This window comes from Coloeus monedula (genome assembly GCF_965178545.1).
Source record: "Coloeus monedula genome assembly, chromosome: 7".
NCBI lineage: Eukaryota > Metazoa > Chordata > Aves > Passeriformes > Corvidae > Coloeus > Coloeus monedula.
The window spans coordinates 31,072,098-31,091,501 of record NC_138787.1 but is presented as its reverse complement, the minus strand read 5'-3'; the positions used below and the strand labels follow the sequence as shown (position 1 = coordinate 31,091,501).

The 19,404-nt window shown below is 49.2% G+C and overlaps 1 protein-coding gene across 2 annotated transcripts in view; it reads left to right on the top strand.

The window, feature by feature from the left end:
• Positions 1-8,521: 8,521 nt before the first annotated feature.
• The window catches only part of LOC309575229 (uncharacterized protein), a gene marked incomplete at its 5' end in the record, with an annotated part of 52,073 nt that continues 41,190 nt past the window's right edge, over positions 8,522-19,404 (top strand). For both annotated transcript variants that reach the window (XM_082285547.1, XM_082285546.1), the window contains one exon: positions 8,522-8,705. In XM_082285547.1, coding sequence (XP_082141673.1) covers positions 8,522-8,705 — 184 coding nt within the window. The remainder of the gene's footprint in view (positions 8,706-19,404) is intronic.

Genomic DNA, 19,404 nt, shown 5'->3' with positions numbered 1-19,404 from the left:
ATCCTTTCTGATGTGAGACCTGAGACCTGACAAAATAGCTGGGCCCACTTAGAGTGTTTCCCAGCTGAAGGGACAGATGATTCAGAATTGCTTTAGCAAAATAAGTTTAGCCCCAGCACCACACATCAGTTCTGACATTACGAGGAGGGGAAAATCACTGCCTTTCACTTTGTTACATCTCTGATAATTCCAGCCTTTAGATTATTTATTTCTCCTTCTGTGCAATAAAAGCCTGAGACACCAGGAACTCCTCTCCATCCTTTCTGTGGGTACCCTCAATGCCTTTGAGCACTGTTCCACTTGCCAGTGCTCAGTGTCCTGGTATTACCAGGTGGGGTGGGTCCCATCCCGTGGTCTGGCCAGCTGCAGCTTTGGCTCTTTCAGTTTTCTTACAGAGGGAGGCACAGGAGGCTTTCTGCTGACATGGAGAAAAGAGCCACCTTGGCTCACTGCAGAAAGTGTATTCATTTTTCAAGGTTGCAGGTCTTTGACTAAGTGCTTTTAATCTTAATTATCTCGATAGAGGCAAGAGGGAAGTTGTGTTTGTGTGACCAGCTCTGAGCCACCTCAAATCGGTCATCCAGTGCTGGAAGCACCCTTCCAGGATTCCTTCCTCCCTGCCTCTTGCCGTTGGTTTCCAAAGAGTCTGGGTCTGTTGTGTGGATTGTGGGTCCGTGTTGAAGTTTCCCCTGGGTTCCCTGTTGCCAGTGGCTCTAGAGAGCCCTCCCTGTGCTTGTAGCATCCTTAACCTTGGTAGATGCCCCTGTTGTGCAAACTTCAAGCACTCCTTGGTGCTGCCCCACTGCTGGCAAGCTGCCTGGGGCTGTGTTAGAGTTTCATACCCAGCCATAATGCCATTGCTGTAAAATCTTGTGTTCCATAAAGTCTTGTCACATGCGTGGTCCCTTTCTTCCCAAGTCAAGGATTGTTCAGCCTGGCATTTCTCTGTAGCCTGAACAAAAGAAAACCCCAGAGCATGGCATGAAGAGATTAATAGGCAGAAATTCCTAGGTAGCTTCTTTTTTAGCTACTAAACGATTTAATTCCCTTCTCAAAATAAGACATGAGTTAGGAGATCCAGAGAGGGAGGTTGGGAAGGTCCTTGGCTGTGCATCTCACTCGCTGAGGAGTTGCACTGGTTGAAATCAAGTGATTTGGTGGAGAGTGTTTGCCTCTTCAATGCTGTGGCCCCTGCTCGTCCCCAAAACAGGGACATGATGGGCCCCTTAGTCTCCCTTGGTCTAGCAGTACTGGGAGGAGGTCCCACAGCTTTGCTTTCAGCTAAGAGTGCAGCAGCTGTGCCTTTCTCCTGCCACCACTGTCCAGCAGCCCTTTGCACCTGAGCATCCTCTGGAAACATTCCCGTTGTGTTTGTGTGCTGGTGAAGCTTTTGCTGGCTGCCAGGGAAAGGCACTGTGCTGTGCCATGCAGGGCCCTGGTGAGAGGACACCTGGACGGCTCTGGGGTGCGGGGATGGGTTGTGCCTTGGTATTCCTGGAAGAAGACAGCGGCAGTTCTGGCATCAGCTCTGGATTGCTTCTCTTGAGACCTGGCAGTGGAGGAAATACTCTGCAGAGCACACTGTCCCAGGTCTTTGGGCTCCATGTGCTGCTGCTGGAGAAACTCTGCCACCTCCTTCACTGGCACCTCCACCACCACCACAGCAAGAAGCAGCTCCCTCCACCACCTGGTAAGCACAGGCACCTGGTCTTTCCCTCGTATCTGCAGGGAGAAATGCATCGCACAGGGCTGATTTCCTTGCTGCTTTACAGGCTATGAGTACAGCAACCTTCCTGGGTAATGCTTGGAAAGGGACATGCTGATCTTCCCTGGAGCATTAGCTCTGGTGTAGTTAATGGTAAGAGTGGCAGGAAGCCTTGTTTTAGCATCAGTATGGGTAACATTGGAGACTCCATAAATCCAGGCCCTATGGGTATGCAGGGCTTTGCCCATCAAGGACACTTTTCCAGCAGGAAAGAAAGAAAGCAGTTGTACAGCTAAAGATTGTGGTGTCAATGTCAAAAATGGCTGTAGTTTTGGTAGCACTCTAAAAAAAATGGGTGAAATTAGGAGGGCAGGAATTTATCAGCTTCACATTTAGTGGCTGAGGGGAAGAAATGTGGGCGGGGATTGCTCCTGTGAGTGGTAATGTGCTGCTTTCATCCCCTGAGAGCCAAGCTGTGCCTCCACATGCTGGGGCTTTCAGGTTCCCTGAAGGTGAGTTTGGGACCCAGCTCTGAGCACCATATGCCCTGTTGTATATCAAGGTTGCAGCTTGGCTGATGTAATTATGGAAAGGCCTTACTGCTTTTTAAGCCACGTGAGCTTTTTTATCATCTATAATTATTTTCCTTTTGGTTTGAAATTTGATATTATTATTATTATTATTATTATTATTATTATTATTATTATTACATAAGAAATCAAAATGTTCTGCAATGGGTCAAGGTGTGAAAACATTTGTTTTCTAGAGAGATGTGGATATGGCACATGGTTTTGTTCCTTTTGAGGACTCTGGCTGTAAACTGGTGGCTCTACTTTTGATGGTTTCCTTTGCAGAGCATACAAGCACAGAAGGAGGTTGAGGATAAATATTTTATTACTTGCCTTGCAGTACTGTCTGGAAGCTCATGCTGCATTTGTGATCCCTTAGCACTAAGCGGGTCCAGAAATGGGAATTTTCTGCCTCAAAAAACTTGCAGCACAAATAGTCAGGACTAAGAATGGGCAGAAGTAAAGTGAAGTTTTGTTGTGATATTGGCATTAAGAGACGGTTTCTCTGTTGGTATAAATTGACATCCACCCTGCTCTGTGTCCCATTAGCAGTCTGCACAGGGAGAATCAAGCTCATTAAATCCGTATCTTAGCTCAAACTTTCTTTTTTGTTTCTCTCCTCTTGGCTTCTCTTGATCAGCTTTGAGTTTCCTTGCATGATTATTGCTGTGTATGGTGACCAAAACATCACACACCTGCCATGGTCACTTATTCACAGCAGATAGCTGTGACCACAGTGTTGAAGTGGCCAAGAAAGGTGACAGAATATGAACTGATGCTTGTGTGCATGGCTGAACCTAGGGCTCAGGGGGGTCTCTGTACCTTATGAGATGGTTTGCTCTCACCCATGTGCCTCTGATTTAGGTTCAGACAGGCAGAGTTTCTTAAACACCATCATACTTACATCTGCAAGGTCAGAAGAGATTTGCTGAAGCACAGGAGCCAGCCTAGGATTAACATTTAGGTTAGTGGGAAATTGAAGTTATTTGAAATATTGCCCTTGCCTGGTGAATTTTAGAGAAGGTAATTACACGGATAAAAGAGAGAATATTTTGTAGACAACCTATAAATTTGTTAGCTCTGTATGAAAGTGGAACATAATGCACTTGTTATATTCTGCAGTGGTGTCTTGCTGCAACCCAGATTTGGCATAGCACCCCTTAAACCTAAGACAAGGTGAGACCTCAGCAGTAACAGCCTTAAAAGCTACGGATGAGAGGCTCTAGCAGCAAACTGCAGGCTAAAAATAAATCACTTTAAAGCCCATACTGCACAGGAGAGGCTCCTTTCCTTTCTGCCTTCTGCTCCTCGTGGCTTTTTTCACATGATTTTTATGCTCATATCCCCCAATACCTGGGATTTGCCCCCCTTCTGCAATAGCAAATGGAAGCCTGGGTGCTCCCAGAAACTTAGCAGTCAAGGAGCACACCTGTAACTTTATCAGATCCAGGTGTCATGTCTAAATTTCACTGGGGGCTTCTTTCCAGATTTAAGGGCACTGCTCTGAAGTGTTTAGCTCAGCTCCAAAATGTCTGGGTGTGCTCCAAACCAGAGCTGGCTGAAAAAGGTCCTAAAAGAAATAAATAAGGAATTTAGAATTGCTGCTTCCCAGATAGATTTGGATGGCTGATTTATTTTTTTTTCCCCCTGAAAAGAAAGGATTTTTTTTCCAGTGACAGGATTCAAAATGCGACATCATTTCAAGTTGTGCATTTTTCTGTGAGGGATGAAGAGAGATCACAAGACCCATATCCATCCTGACCTCCAAATGTCAAGTATCTGGAACAAGCTGCTTGCAATGGAGGTACAAGGCAAGCAGCTCTTGTTAAAAAAAATCAATAAAATACCACCACCCCCAAAATTTCAAGAAAAATGGTCAGGTACTAAGTGCCTTTTGGATGATTGGTATCCATTAATGGATGGCTTGCGGCATCAAGAGGAGATGGGATGGTAATTAATTACTCAGTTAGGAACTATTTGTCCACTTTGGAAACTCAGGGCTTTTAATAACAAATTCCAGGAGGAGAAAATATTCACTTTGTACCTTAATTCATCATCAACTTAAAACTTGTCTGAAGTTTATGAGCCTGATCCAAGTTTTGGACAGATCTGGGATGAGTTTCAAGGGAGCTGCAGGAGTTTCATGACATTGGCTGTGCTGCGAAAGGCTCCTATAGAACCAGAGAGAAGGGTTCTAGCACTGTAATCCTCACAAAGTGCTACAGAGATGACTCTCCTGTACAGAATCCTGTGGTTTTTGGTGATTTCAGACCAAAACAATGTAGAACCCAGCAAATTTGGTCATATGTCTCTAGCCCCTCAAGCTGGAAACTGGAAGTCAAGGTGAAATAAAAACACACTGTATTTGCCCTCCCCAGAACAAGGTGATGGGCGGGTTTCTATTAATCAATATCAATCATGTTTTATATATAGCTTTGTTAGAGGTTTCCTGTGTTGATGAGGTTGTTTGTTCATTTGTTTCTTTTGCTCTGTGTGGAATGTGCTGGTTGCTTTCAGATGGAAGTGTTAAATGTGTTTTGTACATAATTTGGGGAGATGTCTGAGGTCGCAGCCTCATTCAGGAGGATACTGTGGCATTACTTGACACCAGGCTTTGCCTGGCCCATCTGGCTCCTCAGACATGATTTTATGCATTTAAATCTCCTACTAGTTTGTGGTCCTAAGGAGGGAGGGGAGCAGCCCTTGGCCTGGAGTGGCCCTGGAAGCAGCATCAGCAGGATGTGGCAGCGGGGCGTGCAGTTGTGCCACTGGGATAAACAACTCCAGCACCACATGGGGAAAAGCCAAGTGCCAGTGCCCTCCGCTGAGCGCTTCTGCTTCACACAGCCACCTTCATCCTGCTGCAGTGCTTCCTTCTCCCACCACTGAAGCTTCTTTCCCAGCCTCCCAGGAGGGTGTCAAACTCATCATGTGGGTGGCAGGGTTGGTATTGCCTTCACACTACCCTCTGCGGCTCCAATGGGTAAACCAGTAATTTTTTAATAAAAACCAACAAAGTGAGATTTTTTAATCTGCTGTTTTCATGTGGATGTTGAAACTGGATCTCAAAAACATCAGTCATAATTGATGCAGCGATATTCCATACGAAGCCCTGAAGGTAGGAATGAAAAATAAGATGGCAGGAAAACACAGTAGCTTTAAATTTACAGGCACTAAACCTTGGCAAATCTGGCACCTGCAGGAGAAGGGCCTACATTTGGGAAGTCTGAAGCTGCCTGAATATTGGTGTTTCCTTTCCAGCTGCTTGTAAATAATGTGCTGCTCGTGACTGGAACCACGATGGAGAGAGGAGATTATTTTCTGATGGTGGGAACTGGTTTAGGCTCACGGGTTCACGCTTGTGGGGCTTTTGTTGGGGCTGGTGGAGACGGCAGCCTCACCACCGCCATGGGCTTCAGAGGCTGCAATGGCATTCCTGTCCCACCAATACTAAGCCCTGCCAGGATGTGGCTCATCCAAGGGCAGCACAGGGCCCTTTGGCCAGTGTTTCCTGCTGCAGGCTCTGCACTTGGGCATATGGTCCTTGTGGTCACCCCTGTCATGGTCACAAGCGCTCTGTTTGGTTCAGAAAGGCAGCAGGTCAGGCAGGTTTAATGGCAGTTTTGGGGAGGACATCAGCTACCCCCTTCCCCCCACTTCCAGAGGGGGTTAAATTCAGCCTTCCCAGCTTTCCTAGCTAGTGGCACGGCATGGTGGGTTGTGCTCTGGGGGCACCACGAGGGAATGGTGAGACGGAGCTGTTTGATACGGACACGGGTTGTTCTTGCAGCAGTGTTTGTTTTGCATTTGCCTGTGTCTGCTATTGCTCTCGGTGGGCCTGTTGAGTGAAACAGTAGAAAGAATTTATTGAGACCTTTTTGGAAAAGCATTTGATACTGTGCTTCCTGCTTGTTGGATTTACAGCTTGGAAGGATGCAGTAAGAGTGGGGAGCTGCTGTTGTGGCTTAGATGTTGGGGAAGTCCCTTGGAAAAAGCTCTAGACTCAGTATTAGGGCCCTCAGGCTTGAGAGTGAGCGGACAGAAGAGCATCCATTTCATGTCGGGGCGAAGTTTGGCTTTAATTTGCCCCCTGTAGCCCTGAAGGTGCATCACTGGCCTCAGAGAGGTTTCTGTGCCCCTGCTGCCTTACCTGTACTGCACAGTTAAAAGTGTCAGATTTGCTGGCTGGCAAGGCTTTTTTCCAGGGACTAATAAAACTTTCTAAAGAACCATATCTATTAAGGACATTATTTACTATCTTAGGAATTGGTAGCGTGGAGTCCTGCATTTCATGTATAAAGATATCCCCAAGTGTTTGAGCTGCTGCAATGCACTCCCTGTGCCATCTCCCAAAGTATCAAAATACTTCACAACTCTTCCCTGAGCTTCTGTTGTGTGTTGGTCTCTCTGTCTTATCAAGAAGAAAGCTTTGTTTTGCACAACTGTTCCATACAGAATGTGTAAATACCTGCACATAGAATGAAGGAGTCTAAAGATATCTTCTGTAGATCAGGCACCTTCGTGGTGACTGCCTGTGGCTTCTGGGTCACTCAGGTCACCCTATTTGCCAAGACTAGGGTGCTTACTTGTATGACTAAAGCATAATCATGATTGGTTTGTGCTTCATGTCCCAAATTGACATGGCTTTACTTGTCCCTTGGGTTTAGACAAATTTGAAGCAAGAAGATGGCAAAAGCTGTGGAGAGTAGACTAGAGCATGGAATCATAGAGGAATGCCTCAGAGGCAGCCTTTCCCAGGGCTTTCGTCCATAACTATTCAAGTAGCACAATGAGGATTCCTGAGTGTGCTTCACGGTGAAGTGGTGTGGGAAGGTGCGGGAAAAAACACTCGCACGTGGAGAGAAAAGCCCAGGAGCAGTGGAGAGCAAGTTCTGACGGGGTAAAGCCAAGGCCACTAACATGCTGGTGGGGGCTCATCAGTGCCACCTCTTGGGTGGAAAGAGGCTTTCAGGAGAGTTTGTGTACATCAGCCACCGACTTCGGCTTTCGGTGAAGGGCGAAACGAGCAGCGGGGGGCTGTGGACCAAACCCCGGGTTTGTCGGAGGCTGCAGCCGTCTGGACGTGGTGAGTTGTCCACCTGTCACCCTCCACTTTGGAAGGTCGGATTTTGCTTGGCTTGTGGAAATCAAGTCTGATTCTGAACCAGCTCGAGGGAAAAGCATAGGGCCCAGGAGCGACTCGAGGGGAGAGGTTGGCCAGGACGGGTTTGTACTCCCTGGGGAGGGAGAGCTCAGCCGGGGACCCCAAATCTGGCGCATCGGGATGCCGAAAGCTCCGGCAAAGCCCAACCCCACAGCTCCGCGGCGTCCTCTCTCCCAGAACCAGGAGCATAAAATTATGAAGGGGAATTTCAGAACAATGAAGGGAAATCCTTTGCCTCCCGTACAGCCCAGCCTGGGAAATTCACCACTGCAAGAAGTTGCAGCCTCCAACGCTGCTGCTGGCGTTTAAAGGGAGTCCGCTTTACAACCAAGGAAAGGGTTGAAGTTATTTGTCAAGGACTCGATTTCCATGGGAATTAAGTTCGGGGCTATCCAGTGCGGGAGGGGGGTGACCGTGCCGGAGCGGGGGGGGCCGTGCCCGCCGGGTGCCGCTGCGCGGGGCGCGGGACCTGCGCGCTGCCCGCGTTTAAAGGCGGTACCGGGGCACCTCCGCGACGGCTGCGGGCGGTGGGCACGGGGGGTGCTGCTCGCCCAGCGCGGCTGCGAGATGTAGCAGGAAAAATCAAGTAAAAGTAAAACGAAACGTAATTTTAATTATTATTATTATTATTACTACTACTACTGCTGCTCCTATTGATGCCGCAGCCAGCCGGGTGAGGGAGCGGGCGGCCCGACGGCTGCGCGGGGCGGGAGGGGGCGGCCGCTGGGGGCCGGGCCGGGCCGGGGTGGGGGGGGCCGTGGGGAGCCGGGCCATGCCGAGCCGAGCCGAGCCGCGGCTGGGTGATGTCAGGCTCGAGGAGGAGCCTCCGCCGCCTGCCCTTTTACTTTCGGGCGCCGGCACTTGGCCGCAGGCTGCTGCTGCTGCTGCTGCTAGCCGGGGCCCCCCTCGCCCCCTCCGCTATGGGCACCCCACACTTTTAAGGCGCCGCCCCGAGGGGGGGCGCACGGGGAATTCATTAAAAATCGCTATTTACGTGGTTATTCATTGCCCCGCTCCGGGTATGTGAACAACCACCCCCCTGCCCCCCCCCCCCCGCCTCCCCTTCCATCCACCCCCAGCGCCATGCCGGCAGCCTGCACCCTGCTGCTGCTGCTGGGCTTGGGGCTGGTCCCGGTCCCACCGGCCGGGTCGCTGCCCCTCGCTTCCCCACGGCGTCTTCCTCCACCTCCCCCTCCTCCTCCTCCGTCCCGAAACCGTCTCGGCCGCCCTTCCTCGCCTCCCGCCGCGGGACACGCCGGCAGCCCGGGTGAGTGCCCCGCGATGGGGATAAGGGTAGGGACGGGATTTCACCCCGGCAGAGGTCGTGGTGCGGCGGAGAGTGCGCGGGGTGCACATCGTACGGGTCTCCTGTGGCGTGGGACCCCGCACACTCCCCACCGCATCGCGACCGTGGGCTGCTGAGCATCCCGACATCACCCAGAGCCGATTCAGCTGCGAAGTGTAACACTCCCCCCGCAATTCCGTTCCCTTTTTAACCTTGCCCAGCTCGTGCTACAGGCAACTGCTTCAGTGGGTGAAGGTTTGGGATGGGAATGGCGGGTGGGAAAGTGTAAACACGTTGTAGCTGTGTGGACTGACTGGAAGGTGGAAGCAGTGGAAACTTCGTAGACGAACTTGAGAAAGGCTTTGGGGGGCACCAGGAGTACTATCCACACGTGTCTACCTATCCAGGGGGGAAATTGGTGGCTCCTGTATCTTTGGCATCTGGGTGGCTTCCTGCTTGTTTTCAGAAATGCTCTCATCTCACCTTAGGTACTGACCCCCATCAGGTGTGGGGACAGATGCTATTAGGTCTCTGTAAATACCCCCTCTCTCTGCATAGCCTACAGACTGTTAGATTAGCCATGTATAAAGTCACATTTTTGTGGCTTGCATGCCACATCTACAGTGCTGGTATCATGAGCAATGCCTAGTTTTGTGCTTTACAAATTGTGCTGAATTTTGTTTCAGCACAGGATAAACCTTGTTTTTCCCAGAACAAGCAGGGACATTTCAAGTGCCATTCAGTAAACTGGCTCACTCACCAAAGAAGGCACATAGCTCTAAGGATGACTAATTCTCAATGAGTTTGGAAAGCATTGGGTGTCTGCAGGTGGTATGAGGAATCCAATATGTCAAATTAGTCCTGCGTAGGTTTTAAGTGGGTTTTAGGATTCATTGCCTGCCTGAGCTGGACTGTCAAATTTCATCTTTTAATTTCTGATGAGGAGAGAACATCGTGCTTTGGAACTTGGGGTTAAGTTTAGTTGCATGGAGCTGTAAAATTTCAGGAAATGTGACAAAACTACATTTATAACATTTTAGTTTTTTTCACAAGCCCAAGGCATGCCTTCGTAGGATGTATCCACACTAGACCAAATGTATAGCTGGGGATATCAGCTGGAATGTACCCTGCAGTGGATTAGAAAGCTCCTAACTAGCAGTGCTTGTGTGAGAGCAGCTTTGTGACTAGGATACTGCATGGAAATGAAGGAGATTTGGGTCTGTTCCCAGCTCAGCCACTTTGTGCCACTCCAAGTATCGGTTTGCCCTCCAAACTGGGAGAGAATAATGCTGTCTTACCTGCTACCAACCTTGTGAAGATAAAATCTGCAACTTGCCAGAGAAGTGCTCACCTATTACTTGACGAAAGCTGCGCAAATTCCTTGGTGGACAGAAAAAAAGTATTTAATTTCATCTCAGCTTTCGGTCTGGCATCTTTTCCTGTGACCTTGATGACTCCTGAGAGTTAGTGGAGGAATGCATTTCCTTTGTTAAGAGTCTGAAAAGCTCGGACTATCTGTCCACATGCTGGAAAAGCCATTTGTCAGGCCACCAGTGTCTGGCTGCCCATCTCGGCAGTGGAGGGTTTGCTCGGTGCAGCCAGTGTTCAGCAGCTACAGGTGCTTGTGAATTATGTCAGCCCCAGCCAGAAGGAACAGGGGATGCATCGTGAAGGAGTGATAAATAGCCCAGCAGTAGCTCGCTCCCCAGCAAACGGCATCATGAATTATACTGGGTCGTGACAGCTGCGATTCACTCGCTGTTAGCTCCAGCTCTATGCCTGTCAGTCAAGGGAATTGTCTGGCGTCATGGGAGCAGGCTGGGGGGATCTCCTGAATTGCTCTCAGGTTGAGTTGTAGACTCCTGAGAAATCCCTGTTTGTGTCACCGCTGCTCCTGCCCCTCGGAGGCATTTCCCACCTTTGAAAACGCTTGCTTGAAGCTGGGGGAGCATTTCTTGCCAGCCCATCACCCCAGTGCTACCAGGAAATGAAGATTACATCTCCCTTTGCAGCAGTCTGAGGCTGGGCGGCAAAAGCCCTTTCTCAGGCAGGGCTTAGTGAGCAGATGGTGAGGCAGTGGGTGTAGAAATGTGGCTTTTGAGTCTCTCACAAAGCGTGGGGCAAGGGAGCGGCGCGGGAGCAGGGCTGCCCTTGGAGCCTCACTGCTTTCCTGGCCAGCTTGTGCCTCAGCCTGCATCTGCCACCCTCCCTGCCAGACCCTCTGTGGGCTTGTCTGCTGGAGAGATGAGGACAGATGGCTTTAGCCTGTGTTTAAAATATGGTCTGAACCCAAGGAGAGTAACACAGGAAAAAAAAAAATAGGTGAAGTAGGAGGCAAGGAAGCTGGTGACAGTAAAGTTAAAGCATTATCAAATTCCTCCATGAAATGTTTTCTGGCAGCTACTTCACATGGGCACCAAGTGAGCTGAAGGGCACTGTCTGCCACCAGCCTGGGTCAGGTCAGGGTTTAGCTACAAGCTCTGTCCTCCTGCAGGTCTTGGTATTTTAATTTATATTATTTAATTATATAATATTATATATTCCCATCTGTGAAATGGGAATAATTCCAGTGACGCCACAGGGACAGCAGAGGTAGCACTGAGCCCCTGACAAAGTCACTATGGCTAGGGTCTCCCTGTTTCTGCCATGTCCCTTTTCCTGCTACTTCTACCCACACAGGTGCTCTGCCATGGTGCCCAGCACAGCACGGAGCTGCTGGCAATGGGCTTTCCCTGAGAAGCTGATCTACTTTTCTGCCATCTGTGTCTGTCCTTCTGTCCCTGTTCCCTCTCTCCCATGGCAGGTGCCACCTTTCTCTGTGGCTTCCCTGGTGGGAGCCCTGGAAATGAGGAATGAAATCACCTGGGAAGGAAGCAGCTTTAGTCACAGCAGAGATTTAGGCTGGCTGCTGGGAGAAAGTTTCCAAAACTCTTAGAGCAGCTGAACAGTCTGTATTTATTTATGTATATTTTTAACTTTCTGTCTGAAACTTTCTGTGTGAGGAAGAAGCAAAGTTAGGAGCGAGGGAAGAAGATGCTGAGGATGCTTGTTTGCACAAAGGTATGGTGTTGCCTCCAAACCTGCCTCACATTTTGCAGTATGTATTTTGTGGCTCCTGGGGGCAGAAGCCTGGCTCTCCCTACGGCCACACTGATGCAGAGAGGTGTAAGATGCTGCTCTCTAGCTTTGATACAACTTCAGGTGACCGTGGGTGGTGCAGGAAGAATGCTTCCTCCCCCTGTGGTGCAGGGACAAGGAAGGATTGCCTCCCGTGCCTCCACGTCACTATCAAAAGGCTGCAGGGTTTTCCTGTCTCGGGCATCTTTGCTGCTCCTCTGTGAGCTGTAAGTGGATTTGGTTGGTGTGCTGTGAACATGAAGTCCCGGGGGTTGTATGGATTTAGCTCTGCTCCTTTGGGGTACATAATTTAAAGCAAAAAAGAAACGAGAAGGAAGAAAAGGCATTTCAGAAAGGAAAGAAGATTGGAGATCAGCTTTCCTGCCTGTTCCCCATCCCAAGCCCTGGAAGGTAGCAGGGGTCGTGCACTGACCAGCTGGGTTCGCATCAATCTGTGGAAGCACTTTATGTGATATTTAAGTGCTAAATGAATACAGTCTGGGAGCTAATTGTGTGACCTGGCTGGCAGGGAGCACACAGGGATGTGTATTGATTGACACCGCCCTGCGCGGTGACCGCGCGTGCGGAGCTGTGAGCAGGGCAGCAGGTAAGGGGGGAGCTGCTGTAGCTGAAGCTCATTATTGGGCTCTCCACAAAGTCTGATTTCCCAGTACCAAACCACCAGCACCAGCCCGTGCCCATTCAGCACGTGTTGGCAGCATGTTCTGCTCCAGCAGCCATCACCACTTGGGAAGGATAATTTAACTTGCTCTGTTTACTTGTGGCTAGGGGGACGAGGGAGATGGGCTATTGCTGCCGTGTTTGCAGGGGCTGATGCTAGCCTTGCTGCTGCAGGGATGCCTTCCTCAGCAAATACTTTTTTCAGTATCAAAAGTTGCAGATGTTTATATGTTTAGAGGAGGATGGAGTTTCTGGGACAACTTGTTTCCTTCACCTGCTCTTACAGATACCAATTTTTGGGCTGGCAGTCAGAAACCCTCTGTGACTGAACTGTCAAGCTGTTGTGTGTGCTCCATCCTCCATTCTCCCCATCCTGCTCATCTGCAGGGAGCATGTCACAGCTGCTGAGACTGACAGCTCCATCACCATCACATCTCTCAGAGGTGGCAGAGGATTTTGCTCATTTAGCAGAGGGGTTACGATGCCAGGTTAGAAAAGCTGTTGGTTTTGATGGCTGTAGTGAAAATGAATGGATGCTGCTGACTGTGCCTGTGCATCCAGAATGTAAACCATGAAACTTGGTAGCATCAGTCTGGTTGTGTTGGTTTTAATGAGGCATTCATCCATGATAATAAAATAACCCCAACAGAATAAAGAACTATTTCAATTAACAAGCTAATCAAGCCAATAAAACCTGTCAGCACAGCGATAGAGTTTCAGTGCTGTGGTGTAGAGATTAAGGCACCACCAACGTCCGCAGCTCTTCTGGAGCTGCTGCCAGAGGGACCTCCTGGCTGGCACTGTGGGTTCCCCATCAATGGGAGCTGTGTGCCATTTCCAAAATAAGGATAGCTATGGAGTGGCAGGGTGCAGCTGTGGCTGAGCCTGCTGACTTTTTGCAGCACAGAAACACTGTCTTTCTGCCTCTGCGCCCAGTCCAGCCACCTGGGGTGCTCCAGGCAGGGCTGCAACCCCCGAAACACCCCCAGAGAGATGATCTGGAGCTGGATGGATTGTAGACAGCCAGTGTAAACCCTCTGGATTCTGGCTTTCTTTCCTCACATAGTTTCAGGAGAGTTTCTCTGGTATGGAGAGGTGAGAATTGTCTGGGGGTGTCAGGATATCTCTGGGCAGACAAACAGCACTGCTAAAACCTGGGCTGATCCTCTCCGATGGGCACAGAGCTTCTCTGGAAAGGGGCAAGGCCAGATCCTGGCACCTGCTCTGGTGTCTTTCTGCTGTTGAAATGGTGCAAAGAAGCACTGGGGCAGTTTGACCAGCTGGAGTGTCAGAAGGTGCTTCACGCAAATCAAAGGTTGGTTGTTCAGAATATTCCCTTGAAAATGTTCAATACTAAATCCATAGTCTGTAGCTTGTGAGCGAACTCGTCACGAGGCCTGAATACCCCAACCACAGGCCCTGTTATTTACATTCAATTGAAGATGTAGGTCATACAATAGGTTTTTTCTCTTTCCTGAATGACTGAGCACAGAAGGCAGAATCCAATTTTCAGTGGCAGCCGACCTGATTAGAAATTCAACTTTTTATTTCTTTGAGCAATTTTCGCAACATTTGCATTGTAATTTGCTGTTTCTGTAAATACGAGAGGTTCATTTGCTGGGATATTCATCCAGAGGAGATGCAAGAGGGCTACGAGCACAGGCTTGGTGAAAGAATGAAGTCTGTGGGTGCCTCTCAGGAGAAAATGGTTTTGTCACATCTGGCAGCTCTTCTCTCTCACCGTTTTCTGCATACATGCAGCTGGTGTGTGTGCACCCATCACCATATATTTTTTAATGCCCAGGTGTTATATATATAACATCCTGCTGCTTCAGCAAGGGGCACAGTTCATGCAGAGTCTGCGTTCATCCTTTCAGGCTGAAATCATTCACATCTGAGGACAAGGAGAGAACTTTCCCACCCAAAAGGGAAATGATGTTGCATTACTGAGCGACCAGCCCAAGTAATAATATAATCTTAGAAAAATGCAGTTCCCTTGAGTAAAGGAAGCTCTGTAAACTTCAGCTCCTCCAAGCTGTTAGTGTAGCTGTTGCTTGTGCTGTAGTAACACTGCTGTCAGACCCAGTTTGCTGAAGTGCTCTGGAGAGAACAGGGGATAAAGGGAATAGGAACTGGTTCTTGTATAAAATGAGGACCTCTTGTAGGATGTGAATACTGTGAGGTATATAATACAGGTTTTAGGACCTTGGGTTACATCCCTTATTTGCTGTTAATTTGTTTTTTTTTATCTTGGCTGGGTCCTGGAGAGGGTGATGGCCACTCATGGTCATGAAGACTTGGAGAAGGGGTAGGCAGAGCCAGGGTGAGCAGAGGGATCAGCTGGAGGAAGGTAAAATGATGCAAGGTTTCCACTCACTGGGGTCAAAAGCCTGGCTGTATAAAACCAGGGGAGAAAGAGGCTCATTTTCAGAGCTGTCAGTGTAGGGGCAAACCCATGGGAGAGAGACATTTGAGAAAGTTACTCTGTGCGTAATACCTGTAGTTTGTTCTCTTCTGCTCGCCACAGGGTGGGTGGCATTAGTGTGTGATGTGGTTTATTTGGGGCTCTGTGGGTGCTGAGTGTGTACAGGTCTCAGGGCCAGGGCATGGACCGAGCCATGGGGGTCCCCCTTGCTCTGGGTGCAGCAGCTCCCCAAGCTGGACACACACTGGAATCTACTAAAATGCTGGTCTTCACAAAACCTGTAGGAACCTGCTGTCTTGGAGGTCTCTGCCTTCCAGGTTAATTTGTTTTAATATATGAGAACAAACAAAGCTGTCTCAAGAGCTTCATCCCTTCAGAAACCAGTATGAAATGCATCAGCTATAAAAATATAATTTTAAAAGTGCCTGAAATGCAAAACTAGGGTGTAATAACCTACAAACTGTTGCTGCTCCTGTTCTGCTGTCCCCATCCCTCTGTGGCTTTGGATGGAGCTATTTCCAGCTGCCTGTCCTCTGTGCAGGCAGGGCGGTTGAGGAGGGTTATATCTGCTTTTGCATCTGCCATGCCCTTGACTTGGAGTCATTTGATAAATAGGTTTGCATTTGGTCACTTAAGCATCTCCCAAGCTGCAGTCAGCATCTCAGCTGTGGGCGAGGGAGCACTACTGCCAAAAGTCAGGATCTGTGTCAAGAGCCTCCTAAGATTTGGCTGTCTTTCCTTAAAACCCCAAGTCCTGGAGTTGTCATTACAGGAGAATCACTTAGAGGGGTAGAAAAAGAGCTTCTGGCTGTTGAGGTGGTAGACAAAAAAGCCTGGAAAACATTAGCTGCAAATCCAGGAATCATAGAAGAAGCCCAGGTTGGGTGTATTTAAAAATACCACTAGCTCAAAGTTGGTCTCCAGAAGCTTTTGTGTCCAGACAGAAGGGTTGTTTCAGACACCCCGGCTTGGCAGGGCTCTGCCACTGCATCTGCAGGAGAAGTGCAACCCTCTGCATTGTCCTGCTTTGCTAGGGGAAGAGAGGGAACAGGGAGGTGTGCAGGGTAACACAGCAGGAACGCCGAGGGCAAACCCTGTTGCTCTCTGCCCAGCTGTCCGAATACCTTGTGCAAGTGCCTTGACCTTGGTGGATTGACTCTCCACTGGGAGAAACAAGCTCCATCTGCCTTTTCACTCTGTGCAAGGACATGAAGCTGGGAGGACTTTTAAAATGGCTTCTGCAGCATTCTGACTGTGGTCTGCCTGAGGGTGATGGTGTCACTTGCACTGTGACCAACTGCTGCAGGTCCTTCCCTTTGCCTTGCAGTGTGAGCACCCCATCTTGGGCTTCCAGTTCGGTGCTTGGAAAAAGTCCTCTGGAAGTGCCATGACCTTTGCAGTTCTTTTGCCAAGGCAAACAGGGAGATATTTGAGGGACCTTTTACACAGTGATTTGATGGCAACAAAGCTCTTGCCACTGAAGTTTGGGAGAAAATAACCTTTTCTTTTTAACTCTGAGATGAAGTCAGTGGGAAAGGAGCGAGGAGGAATTTTAAGTGGTCTGATAGAAAGGCATGCAAACTGTGCACAAAGGGTTAAGTGAGCAGGATTAGCTGTTGTCCCAGGGGTATGGCCCAGGCTGCATTTCCCAGAAGACATCGAGTTGCACACACACATTTAGGGCGTTTTTCTCAGCTATTTTTTAGCACTCTGTGATGGCAAGGTTTTGAAGGCTGTTACAGGATCAGTCTGACCTCTCGCCTCTATAACCAGGCAGACATTGTGGTAATTTCTGCTACCAGAACCACCCTTAGATTCCTGCAAGGTCTCCAGAGCATGGAAGAAATCCTGTGCATGCATTGTAGACTGATGGACAGGCTTCTTTGGTTTCCGGTAGCAAAGGAGAGCTCTCTTTTTCCTTGAAGAGCATGCTAAAAGGCACTTCTGCATCTGGAGCGACAAGAGGAATTTAGATCTATGGAGCACAATTATTCACATCACTGCTTGTTAGGATGCTGGTGTTAACACCCTTCCTCTTGTGGAAAATCTCTTAAGCCCTGAGGACTGATGTGAAACGTCATGCTCTGGTGAACTTTGCTGAAGCGGGGATGAATCACACTAAGTTTGGCCTCAATATATTATCCAAAAGATACCTTCTGTGACAGCCTAGCGGAGGGTACTGCTGCCCACCCACCCACCCAGGGTGTCAGGATCTATTTTGGGGGGAAGACAGCACTTTTTGGAGAATGCATGAATTGCGGGGTTGATGTGGGAGTTTGGATATTGAGGGTTTTTTCATTTGGTTTTGAGTGCTCTATAAAAGCAAAAGGCAGGTTTGTAAGGGGTCTCAGGCCATCTCCCAAGGGGTCTCAATATATCTCCCCTTGCAAGATCACCCCAGAATGGTAGATAAATATACCACTTTTTTAAAAATGAGAAGGGTTTCACAGCATCTCTGAATAACTGTCCTGCTACATCTGTGCCACTATAGGTAAGAAAACACTTTCTTATCAGGGAAACTGTAGTAGCTGGTAGTTAAACCTTCTGCAAAGAAATACCCCAGACAAGTGTTGGCCAGGTTTGACCCTGCATTACTGGTAAGATCTCACAAACTGACAAGGTAATTTAGCAATTTGGGGAGGAAACACAAAAGGTAACCCTGTCTATTGAACTCGTTTCTGTCCTGTGATGGGAATGATTTCCAGGAGTGGAAGCATCCACAGACCAACTGCGCATGATTTGCTCTCCTTGTCAACTGGAATCAAGGACCCTGATTGTGGAGCATAATGCTGCTCTTGTAATTCAGCCTCTATCTTTGTGCTGGAGCTGGGTATAATTGTATCTGTGTCTGGAGGGACAAGGAGAAGGGTTTCAGTGGCTGGTGCTCACAAAGGCATCTTTAGAAACCTCCTTACCCCTGGTACAAGCTTGGTAGGGCTTAAATGAAAATACTCCTGAGTAGCTTTAGATATTTGAATAGTCATCATTGTTTGATTTAGATTTGGTTACAGGACTAACATCCAAATGTTAATTCTTTTTAGGACATTATCAGCTCTTTCAGCAAAAGCAGAAAGGGGATGCAGTATTAGACTGGCAGCCATCCCTGCAGATAAAGGCCCTTTGAAAGGATGTTTCTTAGGAGGGAAACATAATCAGAGAATGCAGAAAATCATGAAGGTGGTCTCTTCTTAGTAACAGGTAGCAAATATGATGCATGAAGAAAGCTAAATGAACCAGGAGGCTTTTAAACTGGGGAATGGGAGTGACAGCAATTTTGTAGCCTCTGAGGACAGTCCCCAGCATGCAGACAGAGATCCTCATAATCCTGTCCTGCAAAGTGCTGGTACACCTGGAGATCGTACGGTGCTGGATAAGCTGTGTCACACTCTGGGTTAAGACTGAAGTTGATGGTCACTTGGTGGCATGGATGTGCCAAAGTAGTTGATGTGAGGTGGCTCTGTGCTGGGTAATCTGTGTCTGTGTGTGGGCACATGGGTTTTGGGCACAGATTTCTGTCCTCTCGGTCCTCTGCGCTGCCTGGCTCAGCACAGCATGCCCGTAGGCAATGAGGTAGGATGTGACTTGATCCTGACTCCCTGTGAGCCCTCAGTGACAGCTCAGAGGGTGACAGTTCAGAGGGTGACAGCCCAGTCCTGCCCTTCTCCAGCACCCATTCCCGCTGCTGACCACATCTGAAAGAAGGTGTCTATTTTTCAGCCTCCCTGCAACTGTGCAGAAAGGCACTGGAAGTGGTAAATCCCTTCCCCCTTTCTCGGAAAGGAAACGTGTGACTGCAGAGGCAGTGGCAGAGCGTGCAGGGTGGCCGGGCGGGACTTCAGTTCCAGCTGCCCCGGGCAGTGCTGCTCCTCTGCTTGTCAGTGGTGACGGGCCCGCCAATGCCAGCGGGGAAGGGCCTGGCTCATCCCCTGGAAGAAGGAGGTCCGGCGCCATCCTGAGCGCTGCCACCGCCGCTTCCGGCGGCAGATCGGTGCGGTGTCATCTAGGAAATGCGATTTAGATCATCATCCTTTCGCAGCAGATGGGGGAAGGGACGTGGGGGCCCTTATCTCTTCTGGGGATTCATTTCTCTTTAAGCTGCCTTTTTTTCCCCCCCCCCCGTTTCCTTTTTTCTCCATCCCTTCACAAGCCTCACTGTCCCTTGCTGAAGGGTGGGAGCCACGAGAGATGCTGCCATGGAATCGTGCCCTGCATTCTACCTTCAGCTGGGTGTCAGGCTTGGGCTACCTTCAGTTTTCCCCTGGGATGGGGTTGCATTTTGCTGGTCTGCATGGAGGGAAGGATCCAGTGAGCCTTGCATCTGCATGTCACCAGATGGCATCTACCACTTGGCAGTCTGATGATTCTCCTGCGTCCAAGAGGGCTCTTCATCCTTCTCATCCCCACCACATCCTTGAGAAGTTGCTCAGTTCCCAGGCTGGTTATCATCCCTGGTGTGAC